Here is a 25,640-nt window from a genome sequence, read left to right on the forward strand (position 1 = left end):
GTAAGTTGATTTAAAAGAGCAAAATGACTTCTTGGTTGATAACTGATCTCTAGGACTATCTAATACCTATGGAAGACCTCCTATACTTGTAACCACGTCAGGCCTTGCATCTAAGATCAATATCTGCCCTGGAAAAATACGTCGCGGAAGCACAGCGAGTATATTAGTGATATGCTAAGCAAGCGGGTAGGGAAATCTATCATTGCCATGAATACGAGTACTCCACTTCAGCTGCATCTTATCTCGCGAGGATAATAGCAACGGTCTGTCTCATCTAAGCGTCCGACGTAGTAGCTCATATTTTATCTATGATACTATCCATGCACGATAATAGGGCACAACTACTACCAATACAACTCCATTGGAAACACATCCAACGGTTCGCACCCATCCTCAGTCAGTCGAACTATGCGTTCGGTCCGAAGGCCTCCCACCCCGGGCACCGTAATAGTTGCCTTTAATGTGAACACCATATTCTCGCGGAGTATTGTTTTGTTACCCGGTCCAATCCACGGTTGTTCCTCTTCAGGATCCATCCCCGTTCCATGGCCTGTCCCATGGCCGCGTGCTTCGCTGGAATACTGCTCGTATCCAGACTTAAGTAACGCTTGCTGAATTGCTTTATTGAGATCTGAAGCGGTAATGCCCGGTCGAGCAGCTGCAAGACCGGCCTCAACCGCCGACGCCGCAGCTTTGACGATGGCGATCTTTTCGGCGCTTGCGTTGCCGTACGTGAAGCCTCTTCCGCCGTCGGCGACGTAGCCGCGATAACGGGCGCCGATATCTGTCATGACGAGGTCGCCAGGTTGCACGATGCGGTCTGTTGGACGGGCCAGGTTGAATGCTGACCGAGGCCCGGCTTGAACCATCGAGTCGTAGCCGGTGCGTTCTGCTCCTCCTGCTAGCATGGCGCGGTCGGCGATCAGAGCTAGTTCTCGCTCTGTGTGAGGATTTCCGTCTGCCAGAGTGTCACGGATAGCCACCATGGCCATGTCGGTCAATGCGGATGCCTTGCGAATCAGGGCTACTTCGCGTTTGCTCTTGATTGCCTTGATCTCGGCAAGAACCTGTGTCTCCTTCAGAATGAGATTGCCGATTGATTCTCTCACTCTGCGACTGAGATCCTCAGGGAAATAAAACGCGCCCGCCAGTCCCAGTGTGCCCGTGTGAACACGAGCGGCGAACGCTTCGAGTCGTGGCTTCATCTCGTCGAAGCTGGAGACCGGAAAGGAGGTGACTTCGGTGGCATAGTGGACACATTGCTTCGATACGAATAGAACCGGCTGTTTTTCATCTACGCCGAGAAAGAAGATCGCGTTCGCGATATCGGACACACCATCCAAAGGTCGAAATTCGGTGAAGTAGCAGATGTTGGCGCCGCGCCAGCAGTCTCCAAATGAGATGAGACCGACAAGACCGGCTGATCGAAGTCCATTTCGCACATTCTCTATTCGTTCTTGGTATTCCGAGGGCGGGATGGACTCGTCAGACAGCACATGCGTGCTTGTGCCGTTAGTGTGTGTTGTTCCGTTCATATTTGCAATTGTCGCAATGCAGTGACTTGGAGAGATACAATCAGAACTATCGGTGGGACCAGGTCAATTCTTATTTAATACTCGAGTCTCGGCGAAGACATCTGGGAGGGGTTGCGGAGGACTAAATGTTCTTTCACATCCGAACTGGAGGTGCTCAGTGTTACCGACGCAAACCTTGAAACGGCTTCGCCGCATGTTGTCGATAAAATCAAACAATCGTGGTGCTTATTTTCTTCAGTTGCAACCAAAGAGGAAGACAGCAAGTAGAGAAGAGCTACCCCTCATTTGCGTATAGATGCCGATGCTTTACATTTTTCAACCCTTCGCGGAAGATTTCCTAATATGGCGAGTGCCATTCAAAGTTGCCGAGGGCTTTGACGCGACCAAAACGCTCAGACTTTCAGGTACGGCGCCTAGAGTCTCTCAGTCAAATCAGCTGATCAGAAAAAGTTTGGGGATTAAGTGGGATTTTTTCAGTGTTAACCTTCCAGACTTATCAAACACTTCGGGGGATTGCTCTAATGTAAGTTTAATCAACATGACTTAGTTTCACAACTTGCTAGCAGGTTAAGTTGACCCACTGAGTTTGCACGAATTCCAGTTTTCATCCGTGATCTTTCCGTAGGAATGTTAAGTTGTATTATAATGTGTTGTACCAGCCTACGTTTGGAAACACACTTGCAGCACGATCAATGTATTTATTATAGATTAACGTTATTACCGTAATAATGGAGTCTTCTTGTTATCTACTGCATTCTCATCAATCACAATCACCCCTTTTCCCTGATATTTTCCATGTCGAAGCATGTCAACGACCTTTGGAATCTCCTGGATGCCGTGGAAAACACTGGACTTCACTTGAATGTCATGCTTGACCACTACATCCAACATCTCCTCCGCTTCCTTGGGAGAACAGAGGAAAGACCCCTTGATTCGAATATCGCGAAAGATCAGTTCCTGGAAGGGAATGCAAACTTCATGTCCCTAAATGAAAATAGACAGATTAGCTAGGCCCAACTCGTCCAGCAAGAGGTAACACCCGGTCTGGAATGCCTACCACCGGAACATAAACCATCGTGCCATGCCTTCTAGTCATACCACAACCCGTTGCGACAGCTGCTTTAGCATCACTTGTTGTGATGGTAGCATCTACGCCTTTTCCACCAGTTGCTGCGAAAACGCGACGCAGCACTTCCTCTTTGCCCATCCTGGCATCAAGAACAAGATCTGCTCCAACTTCCCGTGAAAGTGCCAAACCATCCTCTCTAGCATCAGTTCCAATCACTTTCAGCCCCCTGGCCTTGGCGAATTGAATTCCCAAATGGCCCAATCCACCACCGGAGCCAACAATACCAAGCCATTGCCCGGCTTTGAGCTGCGTCTGCAGAATCGCCCTCCAGATAGTAATGCCAGCGCAAGCAAGCGGAGCAGCTGTAAGAAACGACATCTCGTCAGGAATCCGACAGGCTTGTTTCGCATCGACGACAAGGTATTCTTGAAACGCGCCGTTCCGCTCCGTACTCATCATAGGGCCCTGATGCTCGCAGTAGTGTTGATAGTTCTCCGGTCCCTTGCAGTCGTCACATTTGCCGCAGCGGTCGAAAGTCTGTCCCGCCATTATCCGGTCACCGATATCGAAACGAGTTACGGCATCACCTTTGGCAACTACGACGCCAGTGCCTTCATGGGAGGCTGTCACAGGAAGAGCGCAATCAAGCGCACCATTTTGGTACTCTAGATCAGAATGGCAGAGTGAAGAAACTGCAACTTTAAGGAGAAGTTCATGAGGAGCGAGGTTCTGAGGCGTTGGGATTCTTCGGATCTGATGTGGTTTGTTGTATTCAAGGATCTGGCATGCAAGCATTGAGTCGGGGAGATCACTGATTGTCGCATGACCTCTGACACTGGTGGTTCGCGAGATGCAAGATAGAATATCTGTTGCTGGTCTCCTAACAGCTCTGACTGTACTGAACATTTTTTTTTCTGGGCTATGGGAACGAAATATGTGGGCGTCAGTGAGGATGATCCGCGGGGATACAGAGGAAAAATTAAGTACATAGACAGCATGGAGCACTTGCGCGCACTCGAATTCCACACCAGTTCTATCTCTAGAACCTGGAGTTTACAGCCTGATCCCCGCAAATGACTTTAGAATGGTCCCACCCATTGGACTCCGGGTTGAAAACCTACTTAGACATATTGAATTGATGACCCCGCGAAGTATCAAGTCAACGTGACGAGACTAATATCTGTTATTCATCGACTGTGAAAAATCGGAGACCAAAAGGGAATAATTAAGCGATTGTAAACTCTACGATCATAACCCTCAAGGATCAAAAACTTGCACAAGACATAAAATGGGATAAATACATTTCCCCAAAAAAGATACGAAAAGAGCGTATGGCTTCTGCGTTGATTCCCCTCTGGTATCACACAGAGTTTCGTTCCTTCGGCGGAAATATCCCAATGAGTCGAAGAATATACGAAATCAGTCCAAAATCAGCTGGACTCTCGCGATGTCATGCGTCGTCCCGCTTTTCCTGTTCTAGCGATGAGGATTGACCAACCTGGAATCATGTGTTGTTCATATATTCCCCAGACTCGTGATGCTGCAATGACCGTTCGGCAAATTTGATCGGCGTTGTAACAACTAACCTGATGCTGCATCAGAGCGGAGTTACCAATGGGGACCCCAGAAAGTCGCCCTCCCAAGCCGGGTTGGTCGAGCCAGGCAATGACCTTTGGGTCCATAGGGCCAGTTGCCTCAATATAACAGGTGCAGTCTGTCGAATGCTTGCGAAGAAGGTCAATTCATCCATAGAGACAACATTTCATTCACTGTATTCGCCCAGTCGACCTGTTTGAGCAGTGTCTTTTCCCGCACTTATTTCGTCTATCCCTTGAAAAATGAACGGAATGGCTCTTCCTCTCGGGTTGTGGGAACTTGGTATCGTTGCCCTGGTCGGCGCCGTTCTCATATGGCCTGTATTTAGCTACTTTCGGGATCCGAAGAAGCTGCGCCGCTTCCCAGCACCCGGCATCGCTGGGTTTACGAACCTCTGGATGATGTATCACGCATATAATTTCCGACGACCGATGGCTACACATGAAGCGCACCAACGTCTAGGCAAAATCGTAAGGGTTGGCCCCAACCATGTGTCATTCATTGGCAGGCAGGCTCTGAAAGACATTTATGGCCACGGAACACCCGCCCAGAAGGACAAATTCTACATCTCCTTCACCGGCACTCATGAAAGCAGCTTGGATGTTACGGACCGCAAGGCTCATGGCGAGAAACGCAAACGCCTTGCAGCTGCGTTCTCGCAGAAGCGCATTGCTGACATGGAACATCTGGTAGTCGACGACGTGCAAAAACTCCTTGATCGTTTCGACAAAGCAGCCGCCACCCAGGAGCTAATTAACGTGCGTTGGTACATCAATATGCTCCTTTTTGATTTGACAGGGCATCTGGTATTCAGTCAGAGTCTGGGTTGTGTGGAGCGTGGCGATGACATGATGGTCGCCCAGAAGTTTGATGGAGCCGTATATAAGACCAAACCAGCCAACGCTCTCCGTAACTCGCTGCGGATCGGTTCGACGATGGGATGGATTCCATCCCGCTTCGGCTTGCTCAAAAGGCTCACTTGGTGGCATCCTGGCTGGAAAGGTGGAGCAGACTTCACGTGCATTGTTCTGCACATGGTCCGTACCAGGCTCGAAATGGAGAAGGGCGTTGTATTGAACGATTTTTTTCATTCCCTGGTCTGGAACAAGGACCACGAGCCTTTAGGCCTCGAGCTCGGCGAGATGGTGGCCGAATGCGGTTTGCTTTTGAATGCGGGCTCTGACACGACTACCATCGTCCTTGTCGGTACGATTTTCTTGCTCACGAAATGGCCTGCCGCTGCTGAGAAGCTGCGTAAGGAGCTCGACGCAGAGTTGGATGGCGAAGATGGTGTTGTCGCCTACGACAGTGTCAAGAATCTGCCTTACCTGCGCGCCTGTGTCGACGAAGCCATGCGCATGCGTCCACCACTGCGAGGTGGCCTGCCTCGTGTCACGCCTCCTGAGGGGATGATGGTAGATAATGAATGGATCGCGGGTAACACGACGGTTTCAGTACCTACATACTCTTTGCATCATGACCCTGAACTCTTTGAGGACCCATATACTTATAAGCCTGAACGCTGGCTTGCAGACGACGCGGCTAATCTACAACAAGTCTTCATTCCTTTCTCGGCTGGTGGTCGGGGATGCAGTATGTCCACTCCTTCTTACTATGACTATCAATATTTTACTGACAAGTATTTCTAGTTGGCCGAAATGTCTCTTATATGGAACTGTTGGTGGTGGTCGGTACACTGATGCGTCGGTATGAGTTCGAATTTGAAAGTCCCGGCTTTGAACTTGAGACTAAAGACACGGTCAACGCGCATCCGGGACCCATGATGATGCGAATTCGTCGGAGATTCACGCCTGAAAGTGCTGCTGGTCATGATTGAAATCGGCATTCGAATAATTGTCCATTTACGACCGTTACGTGGAAGTTGGGAACGAATTAGGGCTAGGGTCATTACAACTCGTCCTGTCTTGAGGATAAGTGAAAGGAATAACATGGATGTTCAAGAACATCTCACTCTGAAGGTTTTATATATATCAAGCTGTCTATGAAGTGTGTTTGTGTGTCAGTGCGTTGTGCCATGCAACTAATTATTGCCATTCATTTTCGTGAAACGTTTTCGCTATGTAAATATTCCAATGTTCATTCATTTCATCGTGTAAAAACATCACGAGGTCATTTATAACGTTATATATACAATCGAGCAATCGGATAAATCACTTGCCCAGTACCTTCAATTCACATTTGAATTATCCGGGCACACATGATTACCACCCCCATTCTACCATCAACCCCTGAATCAGCGATTCCGTGGGCAAAGCGCTCTCCATTTCAGTCCTTTTAAGCAACTGCAACAATAGTTCTTGTTCTGCCCGGGGACGGTCATGGAACCACGGCCCACAGGCAATAATCGCCGTGCGAGCAGTCAAGCGTGCCGCAACGAGAGAAGTGGCAGACGCAATGCCACACACGGCTTCAGCGTTTCGAAGTACTTCATCTGAGATACTTTTGCGATGGCGCTGGTAACCCAAACCGATTCGAGGTACGACTGGGTTGTAAATGGCGAGAAACAGCTTTGCGATGTAGTAGTACTGATTTCCTGTTACTATATTCAAGGCGGATCAGTACGATTGACTCGTCTTGATATCTGTGCCCAGTGTTTGTCACTTACCGTGCCAGGGGTGCCCTAGTCGAATTTCTGGGAAATATTTTCCCGCGTCTTCATCGCGTTCGATGTACAAAATGGGATCAAATGACGGGGGTCGGGTAAGGTTCCAGCGCTCTGTTTTGGCGCGTGCAGCCTCCCAGTTGACGTAGCTTAAACGATCGCCAAAGCAAAAACTGACAATTTCGGCCACAATCCAAGTCATCCGATTGGCCCACGTGCAGTCCGTGGTGGCATTGAATCCTAGATCGAAGGACAGACGATCTTCCCATCCGGCAAGATCCACTTTGAGAGGTCTTTGGATCAATACAGACATATAGATGTCTTGTCGCACAAACAACCAAAAAGCCGCGTGACCCAAGCCACCCCAGGTGCGGAATTCCAACTGGGCATTTGCGAAGACAGATGTTCCAGTGAGGTGGTGTTCGGGCTCGGTGCCCATTTGCGACTCTAAGGTAAGTTGCGTCAATGCACTAATCACGTAATGAATTCTCTGGCAGGGTTAACGCACCATTGGTCTCCTCGAACGCTCGGAGGATGACTGCTGCGGCAAAGAGGGTCTCGTCTGCCACCAGATATTTCTGATCCAGCATCGGGATAATCAGAGAGACACATTCGTGATGGTAATGATCGGCTACGGCCGAGTCAAAATCCGTAGTTCGGCTCAGATGGCGAGCGGAGAAGGCCATTAGAGCATTGAGCAGGACGGGGCAGCTGAGTGCCAATTCTGGCACGTCGACAGCGAAGTGGCGCTGTATGTCGGTGATATCTAGCTGCAGTGAGAATGGCCGTCAGCCAAGCACTAGTGCGGAGGGAGTCCAATTAGGATCACCGCGTATCACAAACACCTACGAAGGCAGCCAAAGCTTCCATATAGTGATGAAAGAGTAATGCCTCTTGCGGCACCTTGAAAGGCAATAACATGCGATCCTCATACAGTAGTAGACCCACTTTACGATGCAGTGCTTCGGGGCTACTGAGCATTTCCGGCGAGACATGGGAAAGACGACCGGACTGATTTGCCACGTGGACTTGGTCGCTGCCATGTAGTGGAGCGCTGGAACTTGTCTGGTGGGGAGAGGTCATATGCAGGTAACACGGGGACGATGCGGCCGTTGTAGGAAGGCCAAGTCCTCCCAGACCTAGCCCGGGGACAGAGAAGGAGCCGTCTCGTCTGGGGAAGCTAGCATTGTTTGCGCCAGGACTAGTAGTATTATGCTGGACTGCAGCAGGATGGGAACTGCTGACTTGCGTTGACAATGACTGTTGAGCTACTGGAGTGGAGACTGGAGACAAATGATCTCGGTGGGGAGGGCATCCAGACAGGCTTCTCACATCAGAGAGCGTGTGCTGGTGGCGATATTCGGCAGTCACTATTGAGGTTTCATCTACAAAGGAGACTAAATATAGTGTTGTAAGTAAGCAGATCACAAAATGCCTGGCAATACACAATAGTGGTCCTTACGCTTTGATGGCGTCGCCAGCCACTGATGGTCTTCGGCGAAGATGCGGTCGTTTTCTGGCTCGTCCTGGAAGTTATCGGCGTCGTCGCGCGGTAATGCAGCGGTTGCGCTGCCATTGCTTCTGAGCTGAGCTCTCGCAGCGACTTTTTGAGAATCCCGGAAGGTTAACAAGTCGTCTGGAATGCACTCCCTGGCAGTCCGTCTGCACCGTCCGCATACCGGCTTCTCCTCATCGCATTTCAGATGCCGTCGGCGACAAGTCAAGCTGAAAAAAAGGACAAAAGCATTAGCCGGTGAAGTATAGACGACATTACGCCGCGCCATGTGGCTCACCATCCAGTCCGTCCTCGTTTAGGCATAATCTGTAACACTCCGTAGTTGGCATTGGCAACGTAAATTGACATGTGCATACAAGTGTGGAGTGTAAAAAACGACGATTTAAGCATCTGCAGGATGGACGAAGAAGGCGAACGAGGCGATTTACCCAAAATGACTCGAGTTGTTACTCCGGCCGGCACGAATCTCAAATAAGCGAGAATCCACTTAGCCAGGGAAATCGCGTGGAATTTCCCATATGGGCCGTGCATTGCTACAGTAATATACATACATACCAAACAACCCTTAGATTGATCCCCGCGTTCGGGGCCATCTCCGCCGCGGGGTTGCGTAAACTGCGGGGAATACTCTTGCAATTAGCATCTGAGGAAACCCACACCTCAACTCGGTGTCTCCTAATACAGGTAATCTGCAATCCGTTGATCCAGGAACATTCATGCCCGGTTTTCACGACGCTGCCTCCTACCATTTGGACGGTATTAACTTTTGATCCGGGCTCTGCCTGCCACTAATTTCATACTGTTATGCGAACCGTCTAATTCGCAGACGCGCCACCCAGTTTTCAATGATAATGTGTTAAACAATGAGGAAATGAGAATCAAGAATGTTATCATTAAAATCAAAGGAATAGGTATTGCGTATATCGGAAATGACTGGTTAAACAAATAACCGAGACATTTGCCAGAACTCTGACTGAATACATAAAACTGCATGCCCATGGATTCCGATCATCCTGAACCTATCTGCAGCTCTTGCATTACAGGTACAAAAAGTAAACTTAATCTACGTCTTCTCTGAATGCTCGTAGATCTCAGATGCGACCTGAGGCTCTGAGCCAGGTCCCGAGACCTTCATTCCAGCGTCGTCATGGTATGTCCCTTCGATATCGATTCGCCGGTCAATAGCGCGGCCACTCTTCGACAGAACACCACCAGTTATACCACCCGCCTCGAAGATATGGTCGATGTCCTCGAGACGCATGCCTGCAGTTTCCGGGAAGAAGCAGTAGGTCACCGGAACGATGACACCGGCATTCAGGACTGCGAAGACAATGTACCTGGAAAGAACCGTGTAAATAAACATCTAGCTCTAAGCAACCTCAGTGTATGGGTAGCAACTCACGTTTTGTATCCAATATTTTGTACGCAGTACGGGGTAATTTGGACGACCATAAACTCGATTATCCATGCGCCCACTGAGGCGATGGCCGCACCCTTGGCACGCAGTCGCAACGTGGTAATTTCTGCAGGGTAGATAAAAGGCACAGTGAGCCATCCAAAAGCGTAGAAAGTGTTGTATCCGAAAATCATAATAACCGCCACGATACCTGCTGCACGCTGACCGTCCCAGACGCATCCGGCGAGAATCGCCATAGTTATAATCTCTCCTGCGCTGGACAAGAACATCAGGGTACGACGACGGAAGTGCTTGACCAGAAAGATTTGAATGACCGAAGCAATAAAGTACTCAGTCGTGATGATTCCAGACATTAGAAGGGACATATGTCGCGACATGCCGACCGATCCAGAAAGCACTTTGGGCAAATAGTAAGTGATGACACAGATTCCTCCAAGCTGCTGGAAAGCGTCGACGGCGAAGCAGATGCACATGCGGCGGAAGTTTTGCATTTTGCCACCCTGGAACAGTTCTTTCATCTTAAAAGGACCGCCGGCAGACTCTAGTTGAATGGATTTGACAATCTCTGTGGATAATTCAACAACGCGAGGGTCGCTCTCCGGAACATTCTTGCCAACCAGACGAGCGATGATTGCGTCACCCTCTGAGTGCCGTCCCTTCTTGTGCAGCCATCGAGGACTCTCAGGAAGGATCATCGCAAAGAACAATAAAATGACAATGAAAACCATCTGAAAGCCTATGGGAAATCGCCATTGAGCGGGCCCAGAGACCAGAGCAAACCCATAGTCCATCCAGTAGGCAATCAATATGCCAAAGATGATCAAACAGCTGTCGACCGCGACCAGGGTTCCCCGTTCTTTGGCCGTACTTGTCTCGGCCTGCCAGACAGGCACAGTCGACGTATTGGCACCGTTACCCTGTAATTCTTATTAGTCTCAAAGTCAATCACGGTTTGAAGATTTTGCACTTACAATTCCGGTGATGATTCTGGCAGCGTACATCATGGGGCGATTTACGGCACCCGTTTGCAAGATGGCACCGATGAGCATGATAATGGTGGCATAGACGAGAGACTTCTTTCTTCCCAAGTAGTCTCCTAAGAAGAATATGGCAATAGATCCTGCCACATTGCCCAACTGGTACACCGAGACGATGAGTCCCTGAGTGTTGGCATCGGGATGGTCGAAGTCTTCACCGAACTGATTGTCGGCGCCAATGATGCCAGATAAGACTCCCTGGTCATAGCCAAAGAGCATGAAACTAGTTGAACATGTAAAGGTAATGAGAATCACCAGGAGTCTTCCTGATATGAACTCAAACATGGTGTCACTCCTAGATGGAATGGAAAGATATGGATAAGATGAACGGACACTGTCCAAGTAGATGGATCCTTGCACAGCAACCAGCAGATAAATCAGTTGCCTTGAAAGAATGGGATCATCGAGTTGAGGATATTGTAAGGGGATCCAGCTCAAGATAAGGACCTTATAGCGGTTCAATCTAGGGAGAATCAATTGCCGACACACGGATTCAGCTCCCTATCCACACCCCGGGTTTTGACCCCGGGTTTTTGACCCCGGATGGCAAAGCAAGGGCATCAGATGAAGTTCGACAAGGCCAATAGTCTGGGGCTCCCACGAAAAGCAAGTGGAGACCTCGAAGGACTCGACGATAGAGGAAAATCGCCACGAAGTCATGCCTTCGGATTGGAAGGGCTTTTGGTCTGACCGCATGGCACAGTAAACACTTCGTAATAAGAAATGTTGGAGAATTTCGTAAAGCTAGTTAACTAGGGAATTGTGAATAAGCGTTTAACAAGTTTAACCATCGCGTTGGGGCCGCTAGGACCATCCGCCGGAATGCGGCATCTCCTGAAAAAGGAAAAAACTATCGAACGCATGGCCTTCGGGTCTCGTTTCCCTTGTCCATTTTCTTTACCCCACGTTGTCATGCTGCCGAACTGCATTGGAGCTTGCAGGATACATTTTCAACAATTCAGTTAGGGCAGACGACGGTGTATTATCTTCACAAATCCATTTAGTGGAGGTGATGGAAGTAGGTACCATTCAGATCGGAAAGAATCCCCGTGGGATTGATTGGTCACAAACATAACGAGCAAGGGATGCGGTCTATTAAAAGCGCTACCGGCACGAAGATGGGAGGTATAGCTTTATTCATTACAGCATAACGGCGTTACTGTGTCTAGTCCAGCACCATGGAGACATCATCATCGGGACTCGCTGTTTCCAACTACCTTCTTTCAAGGTTAACAAAATTCTCCCTACAGCTACGACCCGGTGACTGGTTCGTGCTGCTATGTCTCGCAATAGCATTGATCTTCCACTCTGGGAGTGGAAAGCTCTGGTTCAAACCAGATCCGCACACATATGTCATGTATGTTGCGCCACAGAAGTCTGGTGATCTAAAAGTGCAACCGAAGCGAACGCGAGACATCGGGCAGAGGCTGAAAGATATAGTAAGCGTAATCGCCGGCTATAATACGAATTATTTCTGATACACTTGACAGGATGCCGACATAGCCATTTTCTGGGGTTCGCAATCGGGAGTCTCTGAACGATTTGCGGAAAGACTTTCTCGTGAATGGCGCGCCCGCTATGCTCTCAAAACTATGGTTGCAGACTTGGATGACTACGACCCCGAACACCTAGCTTCCCTTACCGGTGACAAGCTCGCAGTGTTTCTCCTATCAACGTATGGTGAAGGCGATCCACCAGATAACGCCGTGAGTTTCGTCAGTGGTATCAAGAAGATGCATAAGAAAGGAATGAGACTGGACACACTTCGATACTGTGCGATGGGCATGGGTAACATGAACTACAAATATTACAATCGAGTAATAAAGGTAATTCGCCATCATTCTCCATTGATTATTCTTTCGCTGATATTTTTCTATCCTTAAGGTCGTCGACGAAATTCTGTTGGACCTGGGAGCGCAGCGAGTTGGTCCACTTGGACTCGCAGATGAAAGCGTCGGGACGACCGAGGAAACCTTCATGGAATGGAAGGAGGACGTTATTGAAATCCTCAAAGAAATCGTCACGATACACGAACGCCCACTTACCTACGAACCGAGTATTGATATTATCGAGACTGGCGTCGATGCCAACCTCGTCTATCTGGGAGAGCATAGTGAGAAAGTCCTCGTCGGGTTGAAGGACAGAGTGGCATACGACGCTACCAATCCTTACCCTGCTCCTATTGTTCAGAGCAAGAAGTTGTCGTCACTACAAGACCGTGTTTGCATGCACATGGAGTTCGATCTATCTGCTGTTCCAAGCTTGCGATACCAAACAGGAGATCATTTGTCTGTGTGGCCCATCAACGCGAACAACGAGGTGAACCTGTTACTACGTGTCTTAGGACTTGACGACGAGTTAAGCCGAAAGCAACCTATCACAATAGCCGCCAAAGATGGCGCAGTCAGCAATTGCAGTCTTCCTTCTCCGACAACTCGAGAAGTACTGCTGAAATACTACCTCGAAATTGGAGGCCTGGTATCGCGCGATTTCCTTATGAGCCTCTCACAATTCGCGCCAACACAGGCAGCAACAGATTCTCTCTTAAGGTTAGCCAAGTCCAAGGAAGCTTTCCGTAACGAAGTGACCTCTCGCTATCTATCTGTGGGGAAGATAATGGAAATGATTGAGCCGAAAGTTGCATGGACGGGAGTGCCTTTCTCTCTTTTGGTTGAAAACTTCAACCGCATCCAGCCACGAAGGTACTCCATCTCCAGCTCGCCACTGAAGCAGCCGCGACAACCGTCAATCACCTTTGTGGTCAACAACCGTTCCCTTCTGAGCGAGAAAGTATCCAGAGAAGATCAGACGTTCTTCGGCCTGGCAACCAATTTTCTTCTGGCTCACCAGCGCAAGCTCAGTAGCGAGGAGCAACCGACTATCGCGAAGGAAGCTCCCATATACGACCTCAATGGTCCACGCGACAAGCTGAAAAGTGGAAAAGTTTATATGCATATTAAGCGTTCAACATTCAAGTTGCCTTCCAATCCAGCGACGCCAATCATCATGGTTGCGGCGGGCACAGGCATAGCTCCCTTCAGAGGTTTCATGCAAGAGCGAAACCGCCTTACGGAACTGGGCAAGTCTGTGGGCAAGATGATACTTTTCTTTGGCTGCCGTGACGATACTTCTGACTACCTCTATCGTGATGAGTGGCGCGAATACGAGCAACTATTGGGAGATAACTTTGTCATGGTTCCGGCGTTCTCGAGATTGTCAGGGCAGAAGAAGACCTATGTTCAAGACGCACTTGTGGAAAGAAAGGACGACATCATGCCTCTTATCCTTCAACAAGACGCAGCTTTCTATATTTGTGGCTCGGCTTCTATGGCGAGAGAAGTGAGAACAAGACTTGTAGATTTACTGGCGGAAGCTGGCGATCAGAGTCGAGAGGATGCAGATACCATGATCACTAGGAAGATGAAAAAGGCTGGTCTTTATCATGAAGATGTGTGGAGCTGAAATTGGCAAGAACCACGGCACTCGATGTAGGTCTTTGTAATCTCGTTGAATAGCACTTACATCTAATGTTAGGCATAGCAATGAAATGTTGTGAGATAGCTTGGCACTGTCACTCATCTTAGCGTGGACAAGCACCTCTACGTGGTGCTGGGGATTAGTATTCTCACAAAAATATCTTTAGGAGACGTGTCTAAGTTGTATCCAAAACAAATTTTATTTGTAACTCCCCATCTATGATAACAAATGCGCTGAATAGCATGAATGATATTTATTTCGCTTGGAGGTACTAACCTTAAAGGGCTACAAAACCCTTCCAAGGTTCCCAATCATATAGGGTGTTTTACATGCCTTGTGTCGATGGCCTTTGATTATTTTTCTATGCCTTCTGGAAGGGCCAGACCCTGTTGTATTGTGTCCATAGCGAGTCTAGTAGCTATTTCTTTGAGCAAGGATTGATTTGTATCCCTAGGCTATGTAAGCCTGTTGTAGAGGTAGCAGAAGTTAGACCACTCATATTCTCTCTATATCAAGAGCAGCTAAGCAACACAGTTTTATCCCTCCTACTAACCAAAATGCCTTATTTTTCCCTGCATGGGACACGCATGCTAGGTCATGTTGCTTATGCATTCTTCCATTAGGTCGTTTCTGTACCCTTAAACCCGGCGATATCTCCATTCAATAGAGCAGCCCGAGAGTGTCCTATCCCACGAATTTAACTGTCCACTGACTGTAGGATCTGTTTCGCAGTCGTGTGTAGGGTGAGTTTCAAAGTGTTCTCTTGTCGCCTGTGGGTGGGGTCATCCCAACCAGAGCCCTAGGCAGCGGACAGCGCGCTGACTCTTTTCAGCTCTGCAAATACCAGCAGGTAATGTATCTCCAGGCTCCCAGCCGGCACCACGGCGAGGTGAGAGTGCTAAATGAAAATTGAATCGACAGGGTTACCTTACGGCTATTCCGGATATGGTCATGGCGACGTATACAATTTTAGATCCACTCGTGGGGCTCTCATTGGATATCGACCGGTCCTCGAACCACTCAATGTATTGAATTCGGAATCAGCGTATCTTCTTCAAGCTTCCTCAATGAATTGATTGCGCAACGATGACAAATTCATCGTTAAAGACTCCGAAATGGCTTGGAACTCGGCCGATTATCATTTAAAGGTAGACGATCTAATCGTTCCTGATCTTTTCTGTATCAGGCCTTCCACATAAATCCTTTATTAATATGGTGAACCACATTGTTGGAGTGTTTCCTGCCGCAGGAGGAATTGGTGGAAGTACCGTTAAACATCTCCTGCCACGGCTTCCGTCGTCAAGCCTGGTCTTCATCGCTCGAAGCCCAGAAAAGCTGAAATACCATCCCCTCGGAGAAGCAGTTCTGCGTCGAGCAGACTACGACGACGACGTGAGCCTTCAGCACGCGTTTGATGGATTGAATACGCTTTTCCTTATATCTTACGCGTCGGTAGAGCATGAGCATCGATCTGAGGTGAGATCCGCTTGAGGCACGGAAAAGTAGGAAATACTCTAACATCATACATCGGTCTATCTAGCGACACCGTGTTGCGATTGACCTGGCAATCCGGAGCGGAGTGAAATATATCTTCTACGGTTCTTTGGGATTCGGTGGCAAGCCAGATAATAACATGTCCGTCGCCCATGTCATGCAAGCGCATCTAGATACTGAAAGATATCTCGACGAGTGCACTCACCAGCACGAGGGCTTTGGATACACAGTAATTCGAGAGGGTCTATATTCCGAGTCGTACCCTCTCTATACGGCTTTCTTTGATCTTAAACACCCTGTGGATGAAATCATAATCCCACACGATGGATCGGGCCCTGGAATTGCTTGGGTTAAACGCGAAGAGCTTGGAGAGGGCACGGCGGAGCTTTTGAAGAGATTTGTGAAGGACCCGGCAAATTTCGAGTACAAAAACAAAAAGGTTCTCCTATCAGGATCCAAGACACTAACGTTAGAGGAGACTGTCGCCATCCTAGGAAGGATTGCGAAGCATCCTGTGCGCATCCGCCAGGTTTCCGTGGACGAGTATGCGAAACAGCCTCAGCTCGCACCGAACTTCACCTACCATGGAGTGGATCATTCGAAGGTGTGGGCGACCACATTTGAGGCCTTCCGGCGTGGAGAGTCGGCTTTCGTTTCCCCTCTCCTTGGAGAGCTACTGGGACGCGAGCCGGAAGATTTTGAGACAACGATATCTAGGTCGTGAAGAAATGCATGGAGCTTTGTCATCTTGAAAATTTCGCATCACTTGGCATGCTCAGGTTTCCTCGCTGGAGATTCACGCTGCCTTTACACGTTTTGGTTGCTTCAAAAATGGGCAAATGCTACAATTTTTTGACTCGTCGCATCCTTTCTATCCAACATAATTATGACTTCAACGTGAGAGTAATGAAAACCAAAACAATATGGAAGGCTTTGGAAGCCTTCTGATATAAGATGGCTTCCTTTTGATGCTTCAATTTGCACTTTTGGAATTCAATATGAAATCAATACATCCCTCAGGCGCTCCACTCCGATTCTGGTAGGTGCACTGTAGCGGCTAAAGAGTATTACTTTTAATCTTAAAATCATAATCTAAGACAAGATGATCTTGAACTGAGCGGTTATATCAAGACAAGACCCACATAACCTCGGGATACACTGCAGCCCATCGCACGGGATAGGCGGTTTCGCTCGCGTCAGGATTCGGGATAGTAGCTGACGACCAGTTTACTGAGGACCGAAAATATGTCCTTTTTTAGGTTCATCGTAGCTGTGAAGAAGATTTTGTCTAAAAGATGGGGAAAAAGGATTAAGAAATCGACCATTCCCCTATACATAAAAGAGAAAGTCTCACCGAGAAGAGCCATCCAATACTAATTCACTGCTCGGGACGGCGAACTAAATTAATCAAACTTTGCATCGTGTCAGATAGCTGGACATCGAAAAGATGATAGAGCAAATCAGAGACGTTTGATCGGATAAGATTATTAGACGCCACAAACGAAAGTCACAAAATACCCATGTACAAGGCCAACATTTACGTCATCCTGGAACCGACCCGATAATCAAATAAACCATCAGCGTCCCTAACATTTAGGATTTAGCAAGACACTTCTAACCTGTACACTTGCAAAAGGTTTTCATGAAAGATAAATATATTCTCCAGTTACCGCTAAATCTAAAGACCCGCACTATCAACCGCTTCCTTGAGAGTTTGCTCTAAAGAAGTGAAACCAGGTCGGTCAAACCATGTCTTAATCAACTCCTCTGCTCTTTTTGCGGGCTTAATAACACTAAGATCCCGGCCTTCATTTTCAGGAGCCGGTGGGAGCTTGGCGTTGGGACGAAGTTTGCGTAGAATACCAAAAACTTCAGTCCAGTTAAAAGTACCGGCGAACGCGAACAATCGGTCAGACTTGAGTTCTGGATCAAGAAGAGCTATGGCGTGCAGACGAGCTACATCTTGGACGTTGACATAGTATTCTGCCGGGTTTTGTCAGTTAACATAGATCCAATGGCCAAGGGATTTTGGAGACCTTACGCGGTCCCGCGGCCATCATTATCATGGTACTGCCATGTAGTAGATCGAGCACAAGTCGTCCGGAGGAGCCGTTGAAATCAGGAGAAAGGAAAGGTCCCATCTATGTTGTGTCAGAAACAGAAAAAAAAACCTTTGCCTACTCGCACCAACAACTGTACAACCCCGGCACAGATAGTGCGAGTGGGCATGGGTAGATAGATATATGGTAGCCATAGCGCAGCACTTACAGCGAGATTTGGGAGAACAGTGTTCAGAGTGAAATGGGGGTTGTGCTCTTTGACCCATTTGAAGGCGAATCGTTCACCTTCTGTTTTGGAAGCGGCGTAGACGTAGGAAGGCTTGCGAGGGTCGTCATTCTCATCCCAGGCAAGTTTAACAACTTTATCGTTCCAGGAATCTGCATTTGTTAGTCTAGACGAGACAGTGTGGTAGTGGAGGAACATATAGAACTAACTCTCATCGACGACGTTACCCTCGATATTGACACTTGGAAGTGTAGCCGCGGCGGAAGATGAAGTAAGAACGAATCTTTTGACGGATTTCTGGGCGGCAGCTGCTTCCAAAACAGACTGGGTGGCCCTGACAACGCCATTGATGACCTTGTCTGCGTCTGCACTAAAAGACAAATCCGAAGCCTGGGGGAAACACGTTAGTTTACCCATATATACTTGTAGTGAGGTTCTTATTTATCCAAGTTGAGGCTATTCCATACCACGTGCACCACCCCGCTAATATCACCCAATACCTTCACCAAGGATTCTGTGAGAGTAATATCGGGGACAATGACGCTTTCGAACTTGCCGGCGCCATATTTTGAAGTAAAGTACTCTTCAAGCCAGGGCTTCTCAGTACGGATTGTGCCTCGTACAAAATATCCTAGGGATAGTAAAAGATCAATGATGTTTGAAGCAAGATAGCTATTTGCGCCGGTGACCAGGATTCGGTCCCCAGGCTGGAGGGCGGTAGGTCTCTTCAAAGTCGTTGACATGATTGACTCGGTGGGACTATGTAGTTTGTGTGATATTGTATATCTGTGTAATTCGTAGTTGTAGACAAATGTATCTCGACTCTTGGAGGGCTTTGTGCATCCTTATAAAGTCTGCTTCTACGCGCTACTGAGGTCTATGTGTACGTTGTCGTCGGTGAACGTTTCGGAGGTAACAGTCATATCTACGCCGGATTGTATTTCCCAAAGTACTGACCAAGATTCATGTGCGATGTTTACCCGGATTTAGGTTGTTAGAAGCGAAATTTCATCACTTATCTCCTTGATTTCATATTCTTCAAATCCCGAACTGAACAATGACTTTTCTAGGCCGTCGAATACGAAGCAAAAGGATGACTGTGGAACTGTTCGCCGTGCTGTGACTGGTCAGATCGGAAACTACGTTTAGCGTAGGATTTGGCATCTGAACTAGTAACGGCTCGGCACTTTTAAGTTTTTTGACATTATTTTACTAGGCCAACGATTTTTTAATTAGGCAATGGATGCGGTCATGTGGTCTAGAGATCGCCTCCAAGACACAATGATTAATGAAAAGGGCCGATTGAAGTTTAGAGGGATAGACAAGTAGAGGTCCCAAAAGATTTCCACGTAGACTAACACGTAACATGTCGCTTTTGTTCTGTTCAGCTGCGTCTCTGCCTTGTCGTATCGTGATATACCAATCCAGGATTGAACAAGAGTCTACTCCCATACTGGCATCTCAAGTAAATAGCTCTGTCAGACATTACTTCTTTATTAAGTAGAGATGAATTTGATGTTGGTATACACGCACGAAATATTAATACAAAGAACATTGATATCAAGATTTGGTATGACCACCAGCTGGCTCAGTAATTGCAAAGCGACGTTCAGGCATGAATTTCAGTGATCTTGCAGGAAGCCCCTTGGCAGCTGGAATAACATCCTAGGCCTCTGTAAGGGCCACCCTAAGCTCTGGTAGTGTTATATTTTCAGAGAAATCAACCTGAAGATAATTCTTCATGCAATGCCAAACCATGTCAATTAGATTGAGACAAGGAGGGAGAGGTGGCTATATAATTATATGGACTCTGCCTTTCTCAAGCTCTTGTATAGAGTTAAGTGATAGACAAGATGAAGGCCAGGGTTCTATAGACAAAAGTCGGCCCACCAATCCATGGCCGGTTGGAGTAGCTGGTTATCTCGTATGTTTAACATTACCATGAATTACATGGTATATTTAACACATAAGGTCGCCGGATCGAGCCCGGCACTGGTCATTATTTTTTTTTTGGTTTTTTTTTTCCACTTGGGAATGTATATATTTTACGTCTGTCTGAGTTAATTACTTGCCTGAAACCAATGATGGCGTTCTGGTTTTGTAAAATAGCGTGTGAGTTCATATTTAACCTTCTTGTTGTTACAGAGCGACCTTTCCTATTCGCGTTACAGCTATATTTTAACACCAAGCTTCATTTTCCATTTTCAAACATCTCGCCATTTAATATTTTCAGCGCGCATTGTCATTTTCGGTTTTCCAAAAGCCAAACTACCTGTCAGCAAGAGAAATTCGATGGACTCTTGGTATCATAGATGATATAATCAACTGCAAAATGCTCATATCAGTTTCTCGTTATATCTTCTTCACCCTACTTTTACTGACAGGTAATTTAATGTGTGCTGCATCTCAGAAACTCTCCACCGACTGCTTCGACAAAGAACTTCTTCCTCAACCTATCGCAATTCATCTGGGTGGGGATACGATGTCAGATTCTTTTCGGCTCTCCTTTTGTTCGAGATAAAAGCTGACACTTATGTAGCACGATTTCATATGCCCATTCTCTTTCAAATGTCACTACATTAGCAGCCGTACTTTACAGAGACACAAACAATCCAGGCCTTGCAGAACTTGGGAAGCACATCAGCATATTACGTTTGGAACATTTTCGTCAAAGCGTTGAATCGCTACGACAATCTGTGAAGCGTAGCGGACCCTTTCACCGGGTATGGCAGATCTCGCGAGGCTATCTTGTTGCTTTATACGATTTCTGGAAGGATATTTCCCATAGATTGGGTTTTAATTTCGTTCCTTGGAATGATCTCGGGTTAAATAATATTCTAATATCTTTTTTAAACATTACGATTTTCACACCGACACCAGAGGCCAGACTAGACATTAGCTTTGGCCCCGCGGAGCTCGAGGATAGTATGCGCCAGGCATTCTTACTGGTAAAGGAAATATCCCACAATAATACGGGAATAGAAATAAGATCAGCGATTATTGTTGGCCCGGACTTTTTCAACACAACCATGAACGAGGTTTTGATGCAAGCAGTCGTCGCCGCCGGTATCGATCCACAACTCCTGATAGACAGGAAAACAGCTGTTCAGTCATATGAGAACCCGCCTGAGAGCACGAAGAAATTTCGCAGTCTTTTCCGAAGCTTGAAGAATATCCCACAACTTGCAGAATCTTACCATAAAATGGACACACTGATTCGACAACAAAAGTCGAACTGTAAAGTCTTTCTTATGATAGATTATGGAGAAAGGTACTTGGACATACAGATAAAGGGATGTCCATGTTTGTACAATCGCGCTTTGGACCATCTAGGCTTCTATAGAATCGCCGAAGAAGTGACCATGAGGTATATTTTGATGGACAATGCGCCGCTCAAACAGGAACTGGAGCATGGAGGTTTATACGGCCAGCTAGCTCACTCGGTCTTTGTTGCACGTCGCCTCATACATTATAGCTGTGCTGGGACCAACATTACAGACGATACCCAGCACTGTGAAGAATGGCCATTAGCTCTGCCGCATGCCTTGCGAACAGACGAGAGGATCAACGCTGTTCTCTACTGGAATGATTTGCAAGAAATAGAACGCGAATACGTGCAATGGGTAGGGGAATACCTGGCTGCAGCAGTAGAACAGTTTCAAGGTATTTATCCAACTTCGAGTCGGCTGTGGCAGCAAGGAATCATGCTAACATAGTCGTATAGAGGCGCAATGCACAAATGACTGTAGTTCCGGATCATGTCGTGAACGGCTCGACACAGTGTACATCATAGGAAGCTATTCCGATAGCGAGTTGATCGAACGGGCCGTTCAGAATGTTATGGGCAGAGATATGGTCATAAAGGGCGGTGATCAACATGGCATTCTACTCGCCTCTATTGGTGGAGCGCGCTTTGCACTTGCTTATCGCGACATGCAAGATCAAACGTTTGGAAGTCTTTGTCAATATCAACGGCATGACGAGCTCTGAGAGTCAGTTCTAAGACTACTGGCCACTCAACATCCTGATACAGAATTACAGTGATAGTAAAAGCGTTAATACCATGGCGCTAGACTTTGTATTCTTGCAGCGTAGGGCACTTGAACCGTGCTACCTTACGATATCCTATGTTTTGTGATACGAGACGTTAGTACACCGGATGATTAGTAGAGGAGCTCCTTACAAAAGTTAGTTGCTATTATTACTTCAGGCCCTCCACGTATGGGGTTTTTGCTTCACGAAAAATAATTGGCCTACAGGGTGTTTTGCGGGTCGTAGGTCGATTGGTCAGCCACAACACTACCACAGAGGTGAGATAACTCATACATGATGAGTAAGTAATATGGAACGTTTTCTCACCTCTCTTGTGGTGACGGACCCCGAGACTCTGTCCATTAGGTCTATATGGTGTAAAATCTGCTTTTGTCTCCATGGCCGGTTGGAGTAGCTGGTTATCTCGTATGTTTAACATTACCGTGAATTACACAGTAACTTTAACACATAAGGTCGCCGGATCGAGCCCGGCACTGGTCATTACTTTTTTCTGGTTGGACTGATGATTTTACATCGTATTATACAAAGTTCTTCTGGTACCCCTTTTTTTGTATGTTCTCAATAATTTCTTTCTCCGTCTCCAATGGACTTGTGCTGCCTTCCGGTACCAAGATGAATTGCTGCCAACGATTCCCCCGTCACGATCCAACCCTTTGATTAGATACGAGCTTTTCACGATCACGAACAGAATTAGTATTCCGGTGGGGAGCAATTGCAAGTCAGCGATATCGTAGCAATTCCTTGATCAGGCTACGATAAACTCAGCGACTTGTCTCCATGCCGGATGGAGATGTAATGCTGCGAACTCCATACATATTACTTCAAATCATTCCGTCGTATTAAGCAATCGATTTTTGTTCCTTGTTGTTGTTGTTGTTGTTGTTGCTGTTTCCGAGGTCCGGTTGAGATATGAACGACCCTCTGCATGTCATTATATATAAGTAAAGATTCCGCCGCAGGGATGTCCAGGTGGTGAAGTTGACATTCATCTGGAGCAGTCAAGCCAGCGCAATTGACCGGTGCGACATCGGTATCGTGAATACAAGGAGCTATAACATCAATGACATTTATTATACATGGTGTTTAATTGGTAGTCTCCAAAATTAGTCAAAATTAGTCAAAATCAGTCAAGAAGACGCCAAATGACGGAATTATAGGGTTACGCGGGATCCTTAGGGTAAACGCCGAATGGGAGAACCAAAAACCGCATACGCACAGACATGAGCCTAATTGCCACACTTGACGCGTGACATCTTCTTCAATGATTATTGGCTAAAGCTAAGTAACCCTAGATCGATTACAAAAAGTCATCCTAAATTTTGTAGCTCTCGTCTCTACATACTCGCTTGATGAATCGTAGGAACCTGCAGGATACAATATGCATTCAACATCAATCACGAAGAATTTGTCCGGTTTGAAGTCTCTGATCGCTCGTCATCAATCGAGACGAACTGTGCAGACTGAGACTCATGGCGGAGAATCTCTACCCAGTCGTCTTTTAGACGTGTTTCTGCGCMCCTGGGACCTCGGCTTTACAGCTTTCGGAGGTCCGCCAGTCCACTTTGGCATTTTTCATCAGCGCTTTGTTGAAGCAAAAACTGGAGAGAGATGGGTTGATGAGCAGACGGTAAGGCATTTCTTCCCATTTTGCCTGGTGCTGATAGTTGTGGGAGCTAACAGAGTGATCATAGTACCAAGAGTTGTTTGCGATATGTCAAGCACTTCCAGGGCCGGGAAGCACGAAGATGCTGTTTTGTCTCGCATTACTGCACGCTGGCTTCATTCCTGCCGTACTAACATTCTTAATTTGGAGGTAGGAATATCAAAGCAACGAGTAAAAATACTGCTGATCCCTTGTATAGTCTTCCGGGAGCAATTACCATGTACGCCTTAGCCCTTGGCGTCCAACACATCAATGAAGTCCTTCCTGGACCAGTCTATGGCCTACTCACCGGCATGAACGCCTCCACAGTCGGGATCATTGCTCTTGCAGCTGTTCAACTAGCCAACAAAGCCATCAAGGACAAATTCTCTCGTATTTTGGTCGTCTTTGGTGCTTGCGCCGGCATGTGCTATAATGCGCTGTGGTACTTTCCCGTGCTCATGGTGATCGGCGGTATTGCAGCTGTTGTCTGGTACGGATGGATGTTGCAAAGTGTCGGAAAGCTGAAATCCAAGCTTAAGCGGAGAAAGTCGAATACAGAATCGCAGGTTGAGCAGGCTTCGATCGAAGATAGTGTCCCTCTAGAAGAGAGAGCCCAGCCGACTGATGCTAGTAGTATTCAAAGGAGAAATGTGGGTGCCACAGCGACGCCGATTCCAGGCTCGAAGCCGCCACAGAATTTGCAGCAAGAGCAGGAAACGCAACAGGTTCAACAAGACATACATCAGGACCATGCCATCAAAATCCGCGTGGGTATCGTTATCGCAGTTGTGTTTTTTGGTAAGTAATAGCGCTACAAAATTTCAATATATTGGAAGCACTAATCGTATCGTAGCCTCATTCATCGGCGTTCTCGTCAGCCGTGGCGTAAAAGCTTCMCCCGACATTACTTTGGACCTCTTCGCCAACATGTATCTCGCTGGTACAATCATCTTTGGCGGTGGACCGGTCGTCATTCCCCTCCTTCGCTCTTACGTCGTTGGTCCCGGCTGGGTCTCTGGCCGAGACTTCCTCCTCGGTCTCGCTATGATTCAAGCATGGCCAGGTCCCAACTTCAACTTTGCCGTCTATCTCGGAGCACTTGCGCTACGCGCTTCGCCTTATCCGACAGTTCTCGGCGCGATTCTCGGATTTTTGGGAATATTTATCCCCGGAATTACGTTGGCAGTTGCCCTTCAAAGCTTCTGGCGCGTTATGCGCAAGAACAAATGGGTTATTAATCTCTTGCATGGCCTCAATGCTACTGCTGTCGGGTTGGTCTTCACGGCTGTTTACCGTTTGTGGAATATTGGGTACCTTACGCCGGAAACCACAAGCGGCCAAAGTCTGGCGTTGGATCCCTGGTGGGTGGTTGTTGCGACTGTAACGTATACCGAGAGTGCGTGGTTTGGTGTGCCGCCTGCGGCGGCGATTTTGATTGGGGCTGTTTTGGGTCTTTGCTGGTATGGGGTGGTGAGCCCGTAGGAGATGTCTCCAAATATCGCAACGTTATTGTCTTTCATGGGTAGAATGGAGCTCGGACCATGAAACGCTCCTCATTATATCTTGTTGTATAGTATCTAGGACAAAAATAATTAACAGATTCGTCCTGTTAATTATCCGAAGAATAATCCATTGCTACTCCAGTGGGTGCGCTGGCGATTTTCAAAAGGAAGGAAGTGCAGCAAGTAGCCAGCTTTTGACGATGCCCAGGAATGATGCACGAAATGAGGCACTGATCAGTGACTGGATTTAAATAAGATCTATGATACCTAGTCAGACGTGTAGGATGCCACTTTATCCATTGGCATGCAGGATGCCGAAGCTGCCATTGAAAATTGAAATCACACTTGATTCGGGCGTTGTGGCTAACGTTGCGTTATTCCACTTCTTAA

At 47.4% G+C, this 25,640-nt stretch overlaps 10 protein-coding genes across 10 annotated transcripts; 5 read left to right on the forward strand and 5 right to left on the reverse strand.

Moving 5' to 3' along the window:
- Nucleotides 1-344: 344 nt before the first annotated feature.
- On the reverse strand, nucleotides 345-1,535 carry BHQ10_003529 (uncharacterized protein; the record flags this gene model as incomplete). The annotated part of the gene is made up of 1 exon (XM_040875795.1): nucleotides 345-1,535. The coding sequence occupies one exon, from the start codon at nucleotides 1,533-1,535 to the stop codon at nucleotides 345-347; it is 1,191 nt and encodes a 396-aa protein (XP_040732033.1).
- A 717-nt stretch (nucleotides 1,536-2,252) lies between these two features.
- Nucleotides 2,253-3,399, reverse strand: BHQ10_003530 (uncharacterized protein; the record flags this gene model as incomplete). The annotated part of the gene is made up of 2 exons (XM_040875797.1): nucleotides 2,253-2,519; nucleotides 2,593-3,399. The coding sequence occupies 2 exons, from the start codon at nucleotides 3,397-3,399 to the stop codon at nucleotides 2,253-2,255; spliced, it is 1,074 nt and encodes a 357-aa protein (XP_040732034.1).
- Nucleotides 3,400-4,442: 1,043 nt separating this feature from the next.
- On the forward strand, nucleotides 4,443-6,037 carry BHQ10_003531 (uncharacterized protein; the record flags this gene model as incomplete). The annotated part of the gene is made up of 2 exons (XM_040875798.1): nucleotides 4,443-5,793; nucleotides 5,850-6,037. The coding sequence occupies 2 exons, from the start codon at nucleotides 4,443-4,445 to the stop codon at nucleotides 6,035-6,037; spliced, it is 1,539 nt and encodes a 512-aa protein (XP_040732035.1).
- A 385-nt stretch (nucleotides 6,038-6,422) lies between these two features.
- On the reverse strand, nucleotides 6,423-8,729 carry BHQ10_003532 (uncharacterized protein; the record flags this gene model as incomplete). The annotated part of the gene is made up of 6 exons (XM_040875799.1): nucleotides 6,423-6,760; nucleotides 6,827-7,270; nucleotides 7,332-7,593; nucleotides 7,673-8,220; nucleotides 8,286-8,548; nucleotides 8,617-8,729. 6 exons carry the CDS (start codon nucleotides 8,727-8,729, stop codon nucleotides 6,423-6,425), a joined length of 1,968 nt encoding a protein of 655 aa, XP_040732036.1.
- Nucleotides 8,730-9,402: 673 nt separating this feature from the next.
- Nucleotides 9,403-11,078, reverse strand: BHQ10_003533 (uncharacterized protein; the record flags this gene model as incomplete). The annotated part of the gene is made up of 3 exons (XM_040875800.1): nucleotides 9,403-9,676; nucleotides 9,742-10,673; nucleotides 10,728-11,078. The coding sequence occupies 3 exons, from the start codon at nucleotides 11,076-11,078 to the stop codon at nucleotides 9,403-9,405; spliced, it is 1,557 nt and encodes a 518-aa protein (XP_040732037.1).
- An 893-nt stretch (nucleotides 11,079-11,971) lies between these two features.
- On the forward strand, nucleotides 11,972-14,255 carry BHQ10_003534 (uncharacterized protein; the record flags this gene model as incomplete). Its single annotated transcript, XM_040875801.1, has 3 exons — nucleotides 11,972-12,232; nucleotides 12,284-12,619; nucleotides 12,678-14,255. 3 exons carry the CDS (start codon nucleotides 11,972-11,974, stop codon nucleotides 14,253-14,255), a joined length of 2,175 nt encoding a protein of 724 aa, XP_040732038.1.
- Nucleotides 14,256-15,482: 1,227 nt separating this feature from the next.
- Nucleotides 15,483-16,488, forward strand: BHQ10_003535 (uncharacterized protein; the record flags this gene model as incomplete). The annotated part of the gene is made up of 2 exons (XM_040875802.1): nucleotides 15,483-15,746; nucleotides 15,811-16,488. 2 exons carry the CDS (start codon nucleotides 15,483-15,485, stop codon nucleotides 16,486-16,488), a joined length of 942 nt encoding a protein of 313 aa, XP_040732039.1.
- Nucleotides 16,489-17,442: 954 nt separating this feature from the next.
- Nucleotides 17,443-18,793, reverse strand: BHQ10_003536 (uncharacterized protein; the record flags this gene model as incomplete). Its single annotated transcript, XM_040875803.1, has 5 exons — nucleotides 17,443-17,747; nucleotides 17,806-17,905; nucleotides 18,033-18,202; nucleotides 18,260-18,440; nucleotides 18,518-18,793. 5 exons carry the CDS (start codon nucleotides 18,791-18,793, stop codon nucleotides 17,443-17,445), a joined length of 1,032 nt encoding a protein of 343 aa, XP_040732040.1.
- Nucleotides 18,794-21,079: 2,286 nt separating this feature from the next.
- Nucleotides 21,080-22,040, forward strand: BHQ10_003537 (uncharacterized protein; the record flags this gene model as incomplete). Its single annotated transcript, XM_040875804.1, has 3 exons — nucleotides 21,080-21,321; nucleotides 21,394-21,713; nucleotides 21,775-22,040. The coding sequence occupies 3 exons, from the start codon at nucleotides 21,080-21,082 to the stop codon at nucleotides 22,038-22,040; spliced, it is 828 nt and encodes a 275-aa protein (XP_040732041.1).
- A 1,441-nt stretch (nucleotides 22,041-23,481) lies between these two features.
- On the forward strand, nucleotides 23,482-25,230 carry BHQ10_003538 (uncharacterized protein; the record flags this gene model as incomplete). The annotated part of the gene is made up of 4 exons (XM_040875805.1): nucleotides 23,482-23,730; nucleotides 23,795-23,916; nucleotides 23,966-24,546; nucleotides 24,602-25,230. The coding sequence occupies 4 exons, from the start codon at nucleotides 23,482-23,484 to the stop codon at nucleotides 25,228-25,230; spliced, it is 1,581 nt and encodes a 526-aa protein (XP_040732042.1).
- Nucleotides 25,231-25,640: the final 410 nt, after the last annotated feature.

This window comes from Talaromyces amestolkiae (genome assembly GCF_001896365.1).
Source record: "Talaromyces amestolkiae strain CIB chromosome Unknown scaffold5.1, whole genome shotgun sequence".
NCBI classification, from domain to species: Eukaryota; Fungi; Ascomycota; class Eurotiomycetes; order Eurotiales; family Trichocomaceae; genus Talaromyces; species Talaromyces amestolkiae.